General features: G+C 36.1%; 1 protein-coding gene across 1 annotated transcript in view; it reads left to right on the forward strand.

Moving 5' to 3' along the window:
- Positions 1 to 4,865: 4,865 nt before the first annotated feature.
- Positions 4,866 to 14,250, forward strand: part of LOC584294 — a 29,478-nt gene continuing 20,093 nt past the window's right edge. Inside the window, exons 1-6 of the mRNA XM_030972522.1 lie at positions 4,866 to 5,259; positions 6,313 to 6,388; positions 7,784 to 7,881; positions 11,464 to 11,993; positions 12,604 to 12,885; positions 13,535 to 13,762. Coding sequence (XP_030828382.1) covers positions 5,136 to 5,259; positions 6,313 to 6,388; positions 7,784 to 7,881; positions 11,464 to 11,993; positions 12,604 to 12,885; positions 13,535 to 13,762 — 1,338 coding nt within the window. The 5' untranslated portion in view covers positions 4,866 to 5,135. The remainder of the gene's footprint in view (positions 5,260 to 6,312; positions 6,389 to 7,783; positions 7,882 to 11,463; positions 11,994 to 12,603; positions 12,886 to 13,534; positions 13,763 to 14,250) is intronic.

Consider the following 14,250-nt stretch of genomic DNA (forward strand, 5'->3'; position numbering starts at 1 on the left):
CCTAATGCCAGCTATTGACAACAGAATTTAATAGCCAAGCATCCCTATTCATTGTGCCATTGTAAGGGAATTTCACGCATACTGAATTAAATAGACTGATTTCTATTCATGATACTATGTCAGGCAGCTACGCAGGTTGATGGATAACTTATCACTAGGTCTCCGGCACACATATAGGTGCATTACTATCCTGGCTGTGTATTAAAAGCTATGCTATTGATTCACAACATTTCAAACACCACTGTACAAAACTCAACTAATTTCACTCAAAATCGGTACAAAATCGGTGACGATTGATGACACCTAAATAGCAGTAAAATCCAACTTTCCGATGTTAGAAAGAATAATTTAAAAATTCAAATTGTGAGTCCATTGTCAAACTTTCCGATCAACCGCATCGGTATAATTGTGTGCATCTGTGTGTTATGAGTTTATTGACTATTCATGTATTTGAATGTTGCCTATTAACACGTAGTGCAATGCTAAAGGTCAATACGCATTAGCATTGACTCTTTGCTGGAGTGGGTCTCCGGTAGGGTTAGGGTTAAATCCATACATTTAGATATGTTTGTGAACCTGTCTATCGAAGAGAGCTGACCCCAAAGAATAAGTGTAAGTATTGTGATAAACGAAATGAATTCCTGCCTTTTGATTATATAATAAATCTTACGAACGTGTACAAGAGATCCTCCGCCTATTTTGGGCCTTCAAAGTCTCAAGTCTTTTTAATACGTACGTTTAGCACGACTGATATCTTTGATCATACTTAATTTCACAATTGTACTATGTTTAAATTTGACCACCTTAAGATGTTTCATAACTACCATACTACAATACTTGATGTTTCTTGTCAAATGTTTAGTTTAATAATTTGTAATACATGATTTATATATATTGGTGGTTTGTACAAGTCATGAGGATCTGTACATCTTAAAGGTAAAGACCAGTAATGGAAACGCCCCAATTTCAAAAAATGAAATGGAAGCTCTCATTACCAATCATGTGAAAGAATATGTTTTGACTAATACATTTATGTGAATACATTTAGTTGATAAAGACTCCGCATATAGTACGTCATGCAATCAAGCAAATGGTGATGCCCATGTCTTGCTGAGAAAATGTACTTTATTCTTGCTATATGCCTTTCTCATACACCTTGGTGGGGAAGCTTGTAGATTGATGGGCAGGAATGCAATACATCTCTCAGAACAACTAAAGTTGAAAAAAAAAGGAGAAAAGGGTGATCAAATACGTCTGGCCCACTCCGTCATTAACAGAAAGTATTAATACCCCAAAAAATACATGGAGATTAGCAGTAAGACATATTAGTCTTGTGGATAGGCGATCGTCTGGTACTTGAAAGGTATCTGTTTCTATACCCAGCTAGTGCTGCTCTTTCTTTTTGTTTTTATATCTAAAAAGTAGACTGGTGTTCAACCCATTTTTATTTCACTAAAAGTATACATTTCAATGTTATTGTTTTAATTGATCGATACAATGAACGTATAATAAACTCATAATGAAATTATAATGAACTTATTAATAAATTAAATGGATTTTATACGATGTACACGAAGGAGCGCAATACTTTTTTTTTGTATCCATCAAACATAATTTCATTCACAACTTTTTCAGTCCGAATGCTCATACGGGACAGGCAGAAGTGTTGCGGAGTGTATTAGTGAGATCAAGAAGTTACTTCTTGGTGAGATGGCACTAGTGACAAATATATTGATGTTAAATTTGCGAAAGGAGAGTGAAAGAGAGAGAGAGAGAGAGAGAGAGAGAGAGAGAGAGAGAGATAGAGGAAGAGAGCCAGAAAGAGACAAGTGAATTGGATCCAATACACCCTATAAATCAAATAAAGGAAAGTATGATAACAAATTTAATCCACATTATTACAATAATTCAACTATTTTGACGGGAAAGCCACATATTACAAACAATATATATAATTTTGGTCAAATTTGGCCAGATATAATAATAATTTGTAGTTGTTGTTGATGTTATGCTTTTAATCATACAAGCAAAGTGTTCAACATAACGAGTTCCGATTTCTTTGTTAAACCATTTTCTTATTAATTGTTTATAATTATGTCCACTCTCTTAACCGTAAGAAGTGGAAGATAATACGCCCTCTCCGCCGTCTTCTATACTTTTCCTCGGATTGGAGCGGTTTCGACAACTGGCTGCGCACAGATGGTATAGGTCATTTATACCCGGCAACATTTGAAATGCCCTGTAGTGACTTTCCTAATCTCATCGAATGTCTATCTTCATCCCTTGACCAAACAACGCTAACCATGTCCTTAACCTAACCCGAAACCTGTTTGCAATCCAAACCCTTGCCAATTAGAGGCCCAGAGGTTTACAAACACAATATTTCTCAAAGATGTGGGGGGGGGGGGGGGGAAGGATGATTTCCCTTTCCCGAATGTAGATTTTTAATTTACTTCTAGCGAGCAACGCCTATGAGCAACAAATTATGACGCTTTAGCTTAGTGACAAACTGACAACGTCATCATATTGAATCTCGCTGTCACAACTGAAAATGTATTTGTTTTTTTCGTTGTAAATATTTCAGTATTCTAATTAATTAAGTCTAGGAGAATTTCGAAATTTCGTTTTTTGTTTTTTCTTTCTTATGTTTGTTACATGTACTTTTCTCTAAGCACCATGCGCACCGAAAGGTGGACATGTGCGCTATACAATTAGCCACTAATATTATTATTATTAATATGAGTTTGCGGCTTCCCTTAATGTTGGTTTTTTCAAAATTCCCTTTCGCCTTGTACACTACTGCCTCGGAATTTTATTTGTGAATTCCAGAGTAAATATCACCTCCACAAATTTTGTGTCACCGATATTTGAAAGACAAGCTATATTTATATATATGTATATTTGAGGTTTTGAAGGGGAACATGAAGCAGGGATTCACAATTATAAGGGAGGTATCACGCTTACGATACAGGGAGATGGGGAGAGGGAGGGGTGGGGGCGAGTGGGATACAACCCAGAGAATTATTAAACCACAGAATGTAGGTGGTCTCTTTTTAATGTTAAACATTTTTATATAGGGAGAGCCGGTCCAGAAATAGACTTGAAATGAGACCACCCTGTTGAAATAAAACTATAATAAATAAATAAAATATATAAAAGGGAAACTGTCTTTTTTAATAATCAAAATAATTCCATAAGTTCGTAATTCCGAAACGCAAATTTACCAAACCAGGGGTTAATAATTCCGAAAATGAAATAAGGATCGTAATTCCAAACATTTTGTCGCGTTTTTATTAAAATTATTTTTATCCGAAAGTTCATTATTCAAAAAGTGAAATAGGGTTCATTATTCGAAAGATCTTATTTCATTTTTCGGAAAATGGAGCTTCGGAATAATGAGCCTTCGGACTAACGAATCAAAACCTTCGAAATTATGAAACTGTGGGAAACGACATGTAACCGTATATAGACTTGAAAAATAACATTTGGGCGAGAGTCGTCAGCCCCTTGGCGAAACTAGGTCCTTACGCATATATTGATAACGAATATCGAAAAGAGTATTTACATTTTGAGTAAAACCAAACGTAGGTTGATATTCCGTTCATCAATTAATCTTTGGAATGCTCGAAAAATGTTACCTGGAATTATAGATGCCAAAAAATGATACCCGTTTCCTGGGGAAAAAAGTGCACTATACAAAGGGTAACCTCAAAGCAAAATGAAACAAAATTAGCATTGGTATATACCCCTTCAATAGATTCATTACATTTTCAGGGATGAACTTCAACGTTTCTCACGTGGTCCAATATAGTGCTACAGCATCATACTTTGCAGTTGTGTGTGATTGTCTGAAGATTCATTTGCCAAAGAAAGAGATTTCTGAGGCCCCATTCTGAACGATTAGATCTGATAATTTAGATGAAATCATGAGTCCTAATGGGGTTTTATGCACAATCTCATAATTAAGAATTCAGCCATAAGAAGAGGGGGGGGGGGTTAAAATTTCCGAGCGTGATTTTCCTTGAATGCATCACTGTAGCGGATTTAAAGGGATTACAACTGCACCGTGTCCACTCCAAAAACCAATCTGGTATACACTAACTGAAAACAAAAGTATATGCTGTTATTGTGTTTATGTGCCAAATTTCATATTTCCCAATCTAAGGGAACGTGAAAATGTGAAAATACAATTTGTTTGACTTTTCAGAACTGCACCCTCACCCCCTTCCCCGCCTCCTTTACGGAATCCCGGATACGCCCCTTTAAATGTCGAACTGTTTAATGCATTTCTTATGTAAAACGGAAGAAGATGATGACAAACAAGATAAAAGGTGACGCGCTTCTTTAAAAAACAAAACACAAATAAGTGAGCGAGATGGAGAAAGGTAGCATTGAGGGGAAAGAGTAGAATGGGAGGAGGCAAGGGGGAGAGAACAAGAAACATTATCGATTGGTCAACGAGCATTATTGATTTGTTTCTCGCCCGCATGTAGTAACCGCAACAAAAATACGAACATCATTAACATTACGATCAATTTACAACACATGCTAATATCCTATTAAGCCGAGAAAATTATACAATATTCAATATAAGAATTATTATGAGGGTATCATTTAGAGAGAAATGCCAAAACCCTAGATCTATTTCGGTATATTCTTCTCGATGAAACTATTTATTATTCGATTTGGGTCTATTGTCCTTCCGTGAGAATTCTCCATTTTGCAGTGAGCTGCGTTTCCTTTTGTTCAGAAGAGTTTATCGATCGGCAGCCATTTCTGGATCTCTGATCGACCCCCTTAGATCTTTTGAGCAAGATGCGTTATTGCATGGTACGCCCCAAGACACCACCACCACCATCTTATATCACAATGCGACGCATCCATTCGTACCCCTCCCAAGATCCATAATACACGGGGTTTGTACCTAACACCGCACGCCTAGAGTCAAGTCCGCCATTGCGCACATCCGATCCAGAGTGTTGCAACAATGCGAACCATTTTTATCTTAAACCAGAGAAAATCCCTTCAAATGGAATAACAACTGCAAGAAAGAAACCGTATTGGATTATTTACATGTGGATTTCATTTTTGGATTTACCATTGTTGTTTTTAAGATGTGAGGCCTCTGTAATGCAATGACAAATATTCTGATGATGGCTTTAGACTTGCTTTGGGAACTGCTCCACTTGCGTAGCAAGGCACAGAGACCCTTTATTCTAGGCGCCATTTTGCTTTCTTTTGTTATTTTCGTCACCAATGGTAAGTTTCACATTATGAAGGATCATACACCCAAAATGATACAAAGGATTCTTGAATATTGTAATTTCGTAACGTATCTTTAGTGGAACAATATAATATTCATTAACATCCTCGATTATGTTAAACTTTGCATTAGATATAAACTCGTCACCACCGTCGAGAGTATTTTACTCCATTAATTATGTTTAAAATATTTTGTTTTCATAATTATTATAGTACATAATTTTTTTCTTCACAAACTTTGTTTTGACAAATTCTTTTCTTTTTTTATTTCTCTCTTTCTCTCTCCTCTTTCTCTCTCTCACTCTACTTTATCTTCCCCTTTTCACTTCCCTTTTCACACTCTGTCTCGCTGTCTCTGTCTCTCACTCTCTCTCTCTCTCTCTCTCTCTCTCTCTCTCTCTCTCTCTCTCTCTCTTCTCTCTCTCTCTCACTCTACTTTATCTTCCCCTTTTCACACTCTGTCTCGCTGTCTCTGTCTCTGTCTCTCACTCTCTCTCTCTCTCTCTTTCTCTCTCTCTCACTCTACTTTATCTTACCCTTTTCACTTCCCTTTTCACACTCTGTCTCGCTGTCTCTGTCTCTGTCTCTCACTCTCTATTTCTCTCTCTCTCTCTGTCTCTGTCTCTCTCTCTCTTTCTCTTTATCCCTTATTATGCATGTTTATGGATATTCAATTTCGCTCTCTTTGTGTCTACATAATTATATTTGTGTGTGTGGATTTCGATCTTGCTTTCTGTATGAACTCTACATATTCAAGTATGTTTTTGCATTAATGACAGACTAATGTTAACCCCAAATCATGATTATGTGAGCAACTCTTTAAGGGTTTTATGTAAAAGAAGAAAATAGTTGGATTGTGTTTCGTTTTATATCAGACTTTATTTCCATAAAGTAATAAATTTACATGCTTACACTTAATGGTTCCTAACAAATATCTTTTCTTTAAAGCTATTTACCTTTTTCAGCAGCTCAGTTGATTTTTTACATTTCTTTTCAAATTTTACGACTGTTCCCTCCCCTTCACCCTTTCCGTTTTTTCTTTCTTCGCAGGTGAAAATGTTTATTCTTTTCCAACCGTATGCGAAAGATTTCCTGATATCCATTGTCCAAACGGAGAGTGTGCGAGGTAAGGCCATTAACATTAATTCCATATATATCTATTGGAAAATAGAGGCAAAGTTTATGTAAAATGGTATCATATCAAACTAAAACAACAACAGCAGGTAATATGAAAAAGAGCATACTTACTGAGTCCTACGGCAGCAGAAATCAAATCACTTTATACCTTAAACTTAATCTAAGCTGTTTGATAACTGTATTTAGTTTAATGAATTAATTTTGTTCTCTTTATAATCTTGTCTTGGCATAACGCAATAGAATATTTAACGATTCCCAAATATCATCAAACACTGCACTCAACGATATTTGCTCAATATGAAATAAGCTTAACATTGGTTGTAAACAGGAACATTTCTTATCATCTAGTTTCGTCATCTATAATTAGAAGAAACATACTAAATATAAATATGGATAGCGTTGACGTTAATCTCAATAAGCTGATCTGACCCGCCGAGTATTCGTGACTTTAAAGAATCAATTCATATTTTTCATAGTATCGGCAATGATTTTTTATTTACTTTTTAAACCTATCATTATTTGAATTACTAGTTTAGTTTTAATTTTGAAGTTTATATTCTGTGTAAGAAACTGTTCTTGTTCAATTTCATTACGCATACAAAGCAGAAAAACATCAACAATCGAATTCCATGATCAAAAGGCAAACACAATACACTTCTAAACTCAAAACTCATCTTTTCAAATTAACATATCAATAGAACTAAATGATAAGTAACGTTGACATTTTTCTTTGTATAAGAACTTCATCGTTTTCTATATATGCTTCTGTTTAATTATCTTTCTTTATGATCTGTTTATATTTTATATATGTGTATATTGTAAAGCGCATTGAAATAAAGAACAACATTATTATTATTACACAATAGCACATGTAACTACATTTTCGTCGAACAAAGATATGATTTTATTTCAGAAATTTCCTCAATTTAATGATTGTATATAAGTTGCATCACTTGATTATATGTTAAATATTTTCAATCTATGGATACAGAAAGAGACTAGATATACAATTTTTTCCAATAAAACCATTTAATACAAAACAAAAAATCCTCTCTCAGATCATCACTTGTTACTCTTATCTCATCAAATAAAAGCACAATTTTAGGTACATGATCAAGAATATCACAGTTATCATCATTATCACCACCATTATTATCCTCTGCCTATAGTCTATATTTTATAGTTTTCCATGCAATTTATTTTATTTCAGTTTGTGTTTAAACAAATTATATCAGCCAGCATGTTCCAGGGGTGAAATTTACTTGCAACCATGTACTTTACTGTTCCCGTGAGTGATGGATATCCATTACATGTACTTGGCATTCATGTTTGTATGGTATATATTGTATATTCTTATATTTTGTTTTTCCTTGTTTCGCTGTAGATACGAACAAATAAAATGTGATAATGGCCAATGTAACAACTCAACGGGTCTGTGTGAATGCGACCCATGCTGGGCAGGCAAAAGCTGCGATATACTTGGTGAGTATTTCAACTTTTAATTCTTGATTTATGTTACGTTACTTGTAAGAAAATATAGTTTAATAAAATCAACCGGGGTAAAAAAAAAAAAACAGCCTGTCTGAGAGACTTGTAATGAGGATTAATGCTTTATAAAGTAATTGATGTTTAACCCAAGGGCTAAAACATCGACATCGTTTTGAATCAGGGACCTCCTGGTTAATGGGAGTAGTATGCTCTTCCAATGAGCCATCATGCTACCTTTTATGGCCTGGTTTACTTATCTTATTCTTCATTTATAATTATGACCCTATTTAGATTTCTTCTGATTTAATCTTTTAGAAAGATGACCGTTTGTGTATGTTGTTGCCACTCTCAAATCTCGACTCACATAATATTCAGTTGATTTGCGCATTTCGTGTGACGTCCGCCAAGGCTGTTCTTTAAGCCATTTTCGTTTCCTCACTTACGTATAAGATCTTTATATTCCAAAATCCGTGTTATCTTTAGTTTAATTTGATTTTTTAAATATTTTGCAGAGGTTGAGCCATTCGAACATTGCTCTTGTTTTACCTTCACATGTAATATCACCTTTTTGAGTCAATGTTCTCCCACAATAGATTACGTTCATAATGTACCAAAGACATGTCAAAAGAGAAAGACTGTAGATCATGTTCATATTCATTATGTACAAGAACAAATTCGGATGAATTACTTTCGGTTACTTGTTTACCAGAACTTGTGTGAAATCTGATTTTAAACGTCACCAATACATAAAATGATGGAGAATGAAAAACAAATAATATAACACATGACAGCAATCTGATAACGAAAATTGAACAAAATCATAAGGTCATATCTTGTTGGTGAGAGGGGAGGCAATATAATGTTGATAATGATGATAATAATAATCATAATTATTATAATAATAATATTAATATGATTTTTCACGTAGATCTTCAAGATTTCGCAATTTTGTCATGTGTATTGCTGCGTCATCTTGAACTTGATCACTTGTTGGGTGAGGGGTCATTTTCGATCTTACATCGTTTACCCCTGAGTAACTACACGCAACCATCTTTTTCTCCCCCGGTGTTCACGTGTTGGCCACTGATCTTGATACTCATCTTTATTGATTACAGATATTGAATACGTCGTTTTATTAATATATATCTCATCGAATGCGTCATAGTCGCTCTAATACGAGTATGCAAACCTTCAAATGGTATTGCCAATGCCGTGCGTATTGATATTTTGTCTTACGTGGCATGGAAAATGTCCCTGACTTTGGCGTTGATAAGTGCTAAATAATTTTAATGGTTGGTTCGTGGCTGTCTGTGTTTTCACTGTTTAAGAACTGTCTATATTTTATTTTGAATGGTTATTATATAAAACACATACACTATGAAGTTTGCACATGAAAGAAATTTACTCTAAATTGATGATTACCCCCAATAAAACTTGGATATAATGTGGTCACATTAAACTACGCGTGGTATCAGACTTTGGCCCAAAGCTGTCCACTATTATCTAGTCCTATCTAGAATATGAAAGCAATTCTTGGGATATTGCTACTATGATATTCTTCCGAATGAGCAGAAAGAGAAACAAATATTTTCAAGAAGATATCAATACATTTTCATTACAATAATAGTAATAATAATATATCTTGTTTACCCAGGGTAGCTTCATCATTACTAATAGTGTTCTACCTGACGGCCCTAGCCTGCAATCATAATTTGTCCCCGCTTTAACCATAAACGTACAACTGAGTTACCATGACATGGTGCTCATGCATTCGAGAATTTTTTTTCCTACTGGTTAGCCATTTACTACACCGGGATGGAGAGTGACAAATGTAGATTAATATCTTGCCAAAGGACATTAGTGCCTTATTGACTTGTAGTTTTGCATAGTCTTAATAGTGCGAGTATACCAATTTACCTTTTAAGATGCTGATTGCATTCAGTATTGAATTATTTCTGGTCTTATAGTGAGATCAGATGTGCATGTGTACAATGTTGTTATTGTTTAGTTAGGTTTAAATACATAATGATCCCAAATTAAATTCATGTGATCATGAGAAACATGTTTCTTATGATTATCATTATTGTTTTTATTGTTTTTTTATTTTTTTTTATTGTGATCGGGTTCTTTTTAACCCAGGTCACTTATATCGACATTTCTACCAACCATGTATCAATGTATAATAACACCACCAAGGATGTACATCTCCTTTTATTATCATAATTCAACATAATTCATAGATAACTATAACTAATGCTAGGAGCCTATGTCGTTTTTTATTCGTCAAAAATATACTATTCAAAATCGGTGCTGTTATCAAGCAATGAAATAATTTACCGAATACACTTATATCAAATTGTACATCTACACTTGCAACTTTATTATAATGAGATTAATTGCGAATTGAATTCCAATTACAGGAAGAAAAAAGGACGGTTAATGGATGATGGGGAGGGAACATAAATAAATACATGGGTGATATACTATTTCAAAAACTTGTACCGTAATCAAGTGTTTAAATGAAGAATAGGTTAATGAAAGCAGTTATCAATAAACATAGATAGAAACATTCTATCAATTCAAGGTTAATTTCAGAATCTCTATTATCATCCACATGTACTTGTAAAATCCCAACAACGACCAGACCTTATCGAATCCATCAGTATTAGAATCCTTTTCCTATTCTAAAGCCAGACCCGTTTGGGCTTAACACGTTCTAAAAGTGTTCTCCACAAAACCTTGATCAATAAATCGATCATCAACCCCTCGCTCGCATTAACTATTCCCCCTATTCGGCCGTCACCTGTGTTCGATAACAAGGCCATATTGATTCTACAATACAACGGCCCCTTTTTATTGTGCGATACTCGACACAGCCGCCTCCATTGTTCGATGCTCCCTGCTTTTTAATTATTAATGTAGTCGCTACTTTCTATAAGCTGGAGGACTTTCATAACAAGACGTATGCTGACGTCAGCTTAGGATGTAAAAAGGTCTCTATGCAAATTAGCCGGAATGTACAACGCTGGGTACTGTTTGCTAAAGTGTTATCAATGGAATAAAGGATGAAACTTTCTTTTTTGTAAATAAAGAGGTTTTAACATGTTTATTTACCATTTTATGAAAGCTAACAATTGACCGTTGTAAAAAATTATTGTTCAAATCGAGTTTAATCGTCAGTTCGTGAAAAAGTGAACCATGATGCACCCTACTCATTAGTATGCATCTTCTGCATCCATGCACTAATTAACGTCTTGCTCAGTCTTCTTAAAACACAAAATAGCTTTCTAATGACGACATAGACATGATGAAAGACAGACAGACAGGGGATAGAAGAAAAGAGACAGATGAATATATAAATATACATGTACATATATAATTATAATACAGAAAGAAAGAAAGATATATATATAGAGAGAGAGAGAGAGAGAGAGAGAGAGAGAGAGAAGGGGAGGAGAGAAGGGGGAATAAAAGGGAGTTTTGCTGACCGAAGCAAAATATAATTATTGTAACCTTTTTATCATTTGTTCCGATTTAGTTATCAAACCTTTTCATCTTTGTGTTCTCTTTTTGCAGAAAACAATTTTCTTCCTTCATTTGAAGAGTCATCGTTGAGTGCGGTGGTGTATAAAAATAATGTAGATGACGTCATTACATACGTCACCGCCACGGATAAAGACGGCGAAAAATGCCAAGACAGCGACGCGGACTGTCCATGCGCGCGAATTCTTTACGCCCTTGAGAGCGGAAACGAGGAATCTCTGTTCCGCATTCATCCAAAGACGGGAGCCATCCAACTCTCGGGAAAAGGTATCCGGGACAAGAGTGAATTCCCGCGCGCAGGAACAAAGGTGAAATTGGTGGTATCGGCGCGGAATCCCGTGCACCGGTCGCGGAGTAGGATAACACGAGAACAGGAGGACGGTGATAATGTTGTGGGCACGATGATTGTGATGGTTGAATTCGACGATGAACCGGACACCGAGGTTGGATTCGATAGGTACAGGAAGATGGAAAACCATGCGAACAATGATGTCGGCTCTCGTTTCAGGAGGTCCCTCGATGATGACGAATCACAGGCAGTGCACTCAAGACGGAGAAGATCGGTAAGTCTTATTCTAGAAACATTTAAATGGTCAAAATGTCAGAGTTGTAAATGAAAACCACTGTAATCACAAATAAGGTGAAGATAAACAATTTAAAGAGATCAAAGCTATTTGAAATAACATCATGGTTACAGAACATCGGGTAGGATTCACCCTGTAGGGTTTATACTTTGGAGGGTCCCATGTGAGCGCATCTCAACTATCTTTTCATAAAGTCATTACAATGCATAATCATTAGCTGGGCGTTGGGGGAGCAGGACCCTGAAAACATCATAATTGCTCTTATTAGATATTCGTCATATTCTTAATGGTATAGGTGTTCCTTATCGTTTTTATCTGTACGCCTAATGCTATGTTAATTCAGCAGCTACTCATTTAAATGAACAAAATTCAAATAACATTTCAATACACTTCCGCAAAAATATCCAAATATCACTAAAGCAAATGGGGTCATGAAGCCAAAATGGCTACTCATTATTACTCCGATGAGATGTAATTCATTTTCATAACGGTACAGGTATTTCTGCTCGTTGTTGTTTTATCATTAGCAACTCATTCAATGAACACAACAATCTAACCGCATTTCACTGCGCTCATACATATTGAACAGAATCCAGGAGCACCGAGCGAAGCGACATTCTTCCTGGAGAAAATCGGCAACGCCGTCAACATGACCGAAGTCAACATCGGCGAGGTCATCGAACTTCAGCTTACACTCTGGCTGCCGTCAGGTACCACGGCTGACGTCGATGTCGAGTTAATTTCGGAGAACGAAAACGGCGCCGTGTTCATTCTGTTTGATCCAAGCGTCACGACCGTGGGCGGCAACTATCCGAGCTTCGATACGAACGGCGTGGTGACGTCATATTACGCGTCAGCAGGAGATGGAAGGGTAAGCTCTCAACCCCGGGAGATAAATTAAGGAGGGGGGGGGGGTCATATTTTGTACAACCGTACGAGACATGTTGTTCCATCCTGAATTCATATGTTTTCAACAACCTTTCGGAAGATTTGTTGGCAGTGCATTCAATTGTTAAAGTCACTAGTATTATTCACAATACATTATGTTCATTACAGTGACGATATCAATTTTTCATGTTCTCTGAGTCAGTTTTTTTTTAATGTTCTTCCCAGTCACGATTTAGATAATTACTACAATTGAAAGTTAATTAAGCTTTTTTGAATCGTCATTACATGCTTACAGTTTAACGATAAACTTGCACTACAAATATATTCCGTTGAATAAAGTCATAAAGAAGTTCTTCCCTCATCAGATTAAAACACAAAATTAAATTCATTCATGACAGTTTTATAGCTTTTAGCAGATATTAGTATATTTCGTATTTTATTTCGCGTCATACTTTCATGGGAAAATGTCATATAACGTCTCCATTCATATTAATACTTTGCCTCTCAATCAATTATGTTGGGTGAAGAAAACCAAGGCATAACCGTAATTAAATTCAACCTGTCATCTCACAGTAAGTAGTTATCTTCAGTAAAATATATATCCCATATTATCTCACCTTGTTTGTTTACAGTATGATCGCATCTTGATGAAGTTGGGCGACATCACAAACAATGCCGACGATGAGGATGACGACGAGGCTAACCAGATCGAAATCCAGTTCAAGGCGATCCTGACCGTCAATGACGCTACCCAGTACGGCGTCGAGTACGACCTCTCAGCCGCCGTCACCTGTGGGTCCAGCGACGACATCTGGGCCGGCACCACGGCCTTCACGCCCGTCGACGACCGCGCTGATTGGGTGAGATTTCCTTTGATATTATGACAGCAGGATCGCAAATACTTTCGAGAAATGAACCCAAGGACAATATCAATACCCTATCGGATGTTCCAGAGAGCCATGTTCGGACTACGTACCATATCACTGTGATGTTCTTACATTCCAAAAGATGACGTAATAGGTCATTGAAATTGCCTAAGGTAGATTTCTCGAAAGTATTTGCGATCGCTTTCGTTGATGGTGATATACGGGAGGAGAAGGGATGGCGTGGAAGAAAGCTTCCCAGACATATACTCTGGAGACAAATTTCTCAGATACATGATGATTTGGGGTTAGGGGGACGGTTGCAATTATTTAAAGGTTATGTTGAGGGTTATGGTTAGTGTTTGATCTCGATTTGAAGCTAATAATTCGTGCAGGATTTTGATCAGGAGCAATTGCCGCCAGGACATTTCCATATAACTATCTAATTCAGGAGTGGGAGAGGGAGGAATATCTGTGAATATAAT

The sequence above is a fragment of the Strongylocentrotus purpuratus genome, unplaced genomic scaffold (assembly GCF_000002235.5).
Source record: "Strongylocentrotus purpuratus isolate Spur 01 unplaced genomic scaffold, Spur_5.0 spur5_scaffold_6, whole genome shotgun sequence".
Classification (NCBI taxonomy): domain Eukaryota; kingdom Metazoa; phylum Echinodermata; class Echinoidea; order Camarodonta; family Strongylocentrotidae; genus Strongylocentrotus; species Strongylocentrotus purpuratus.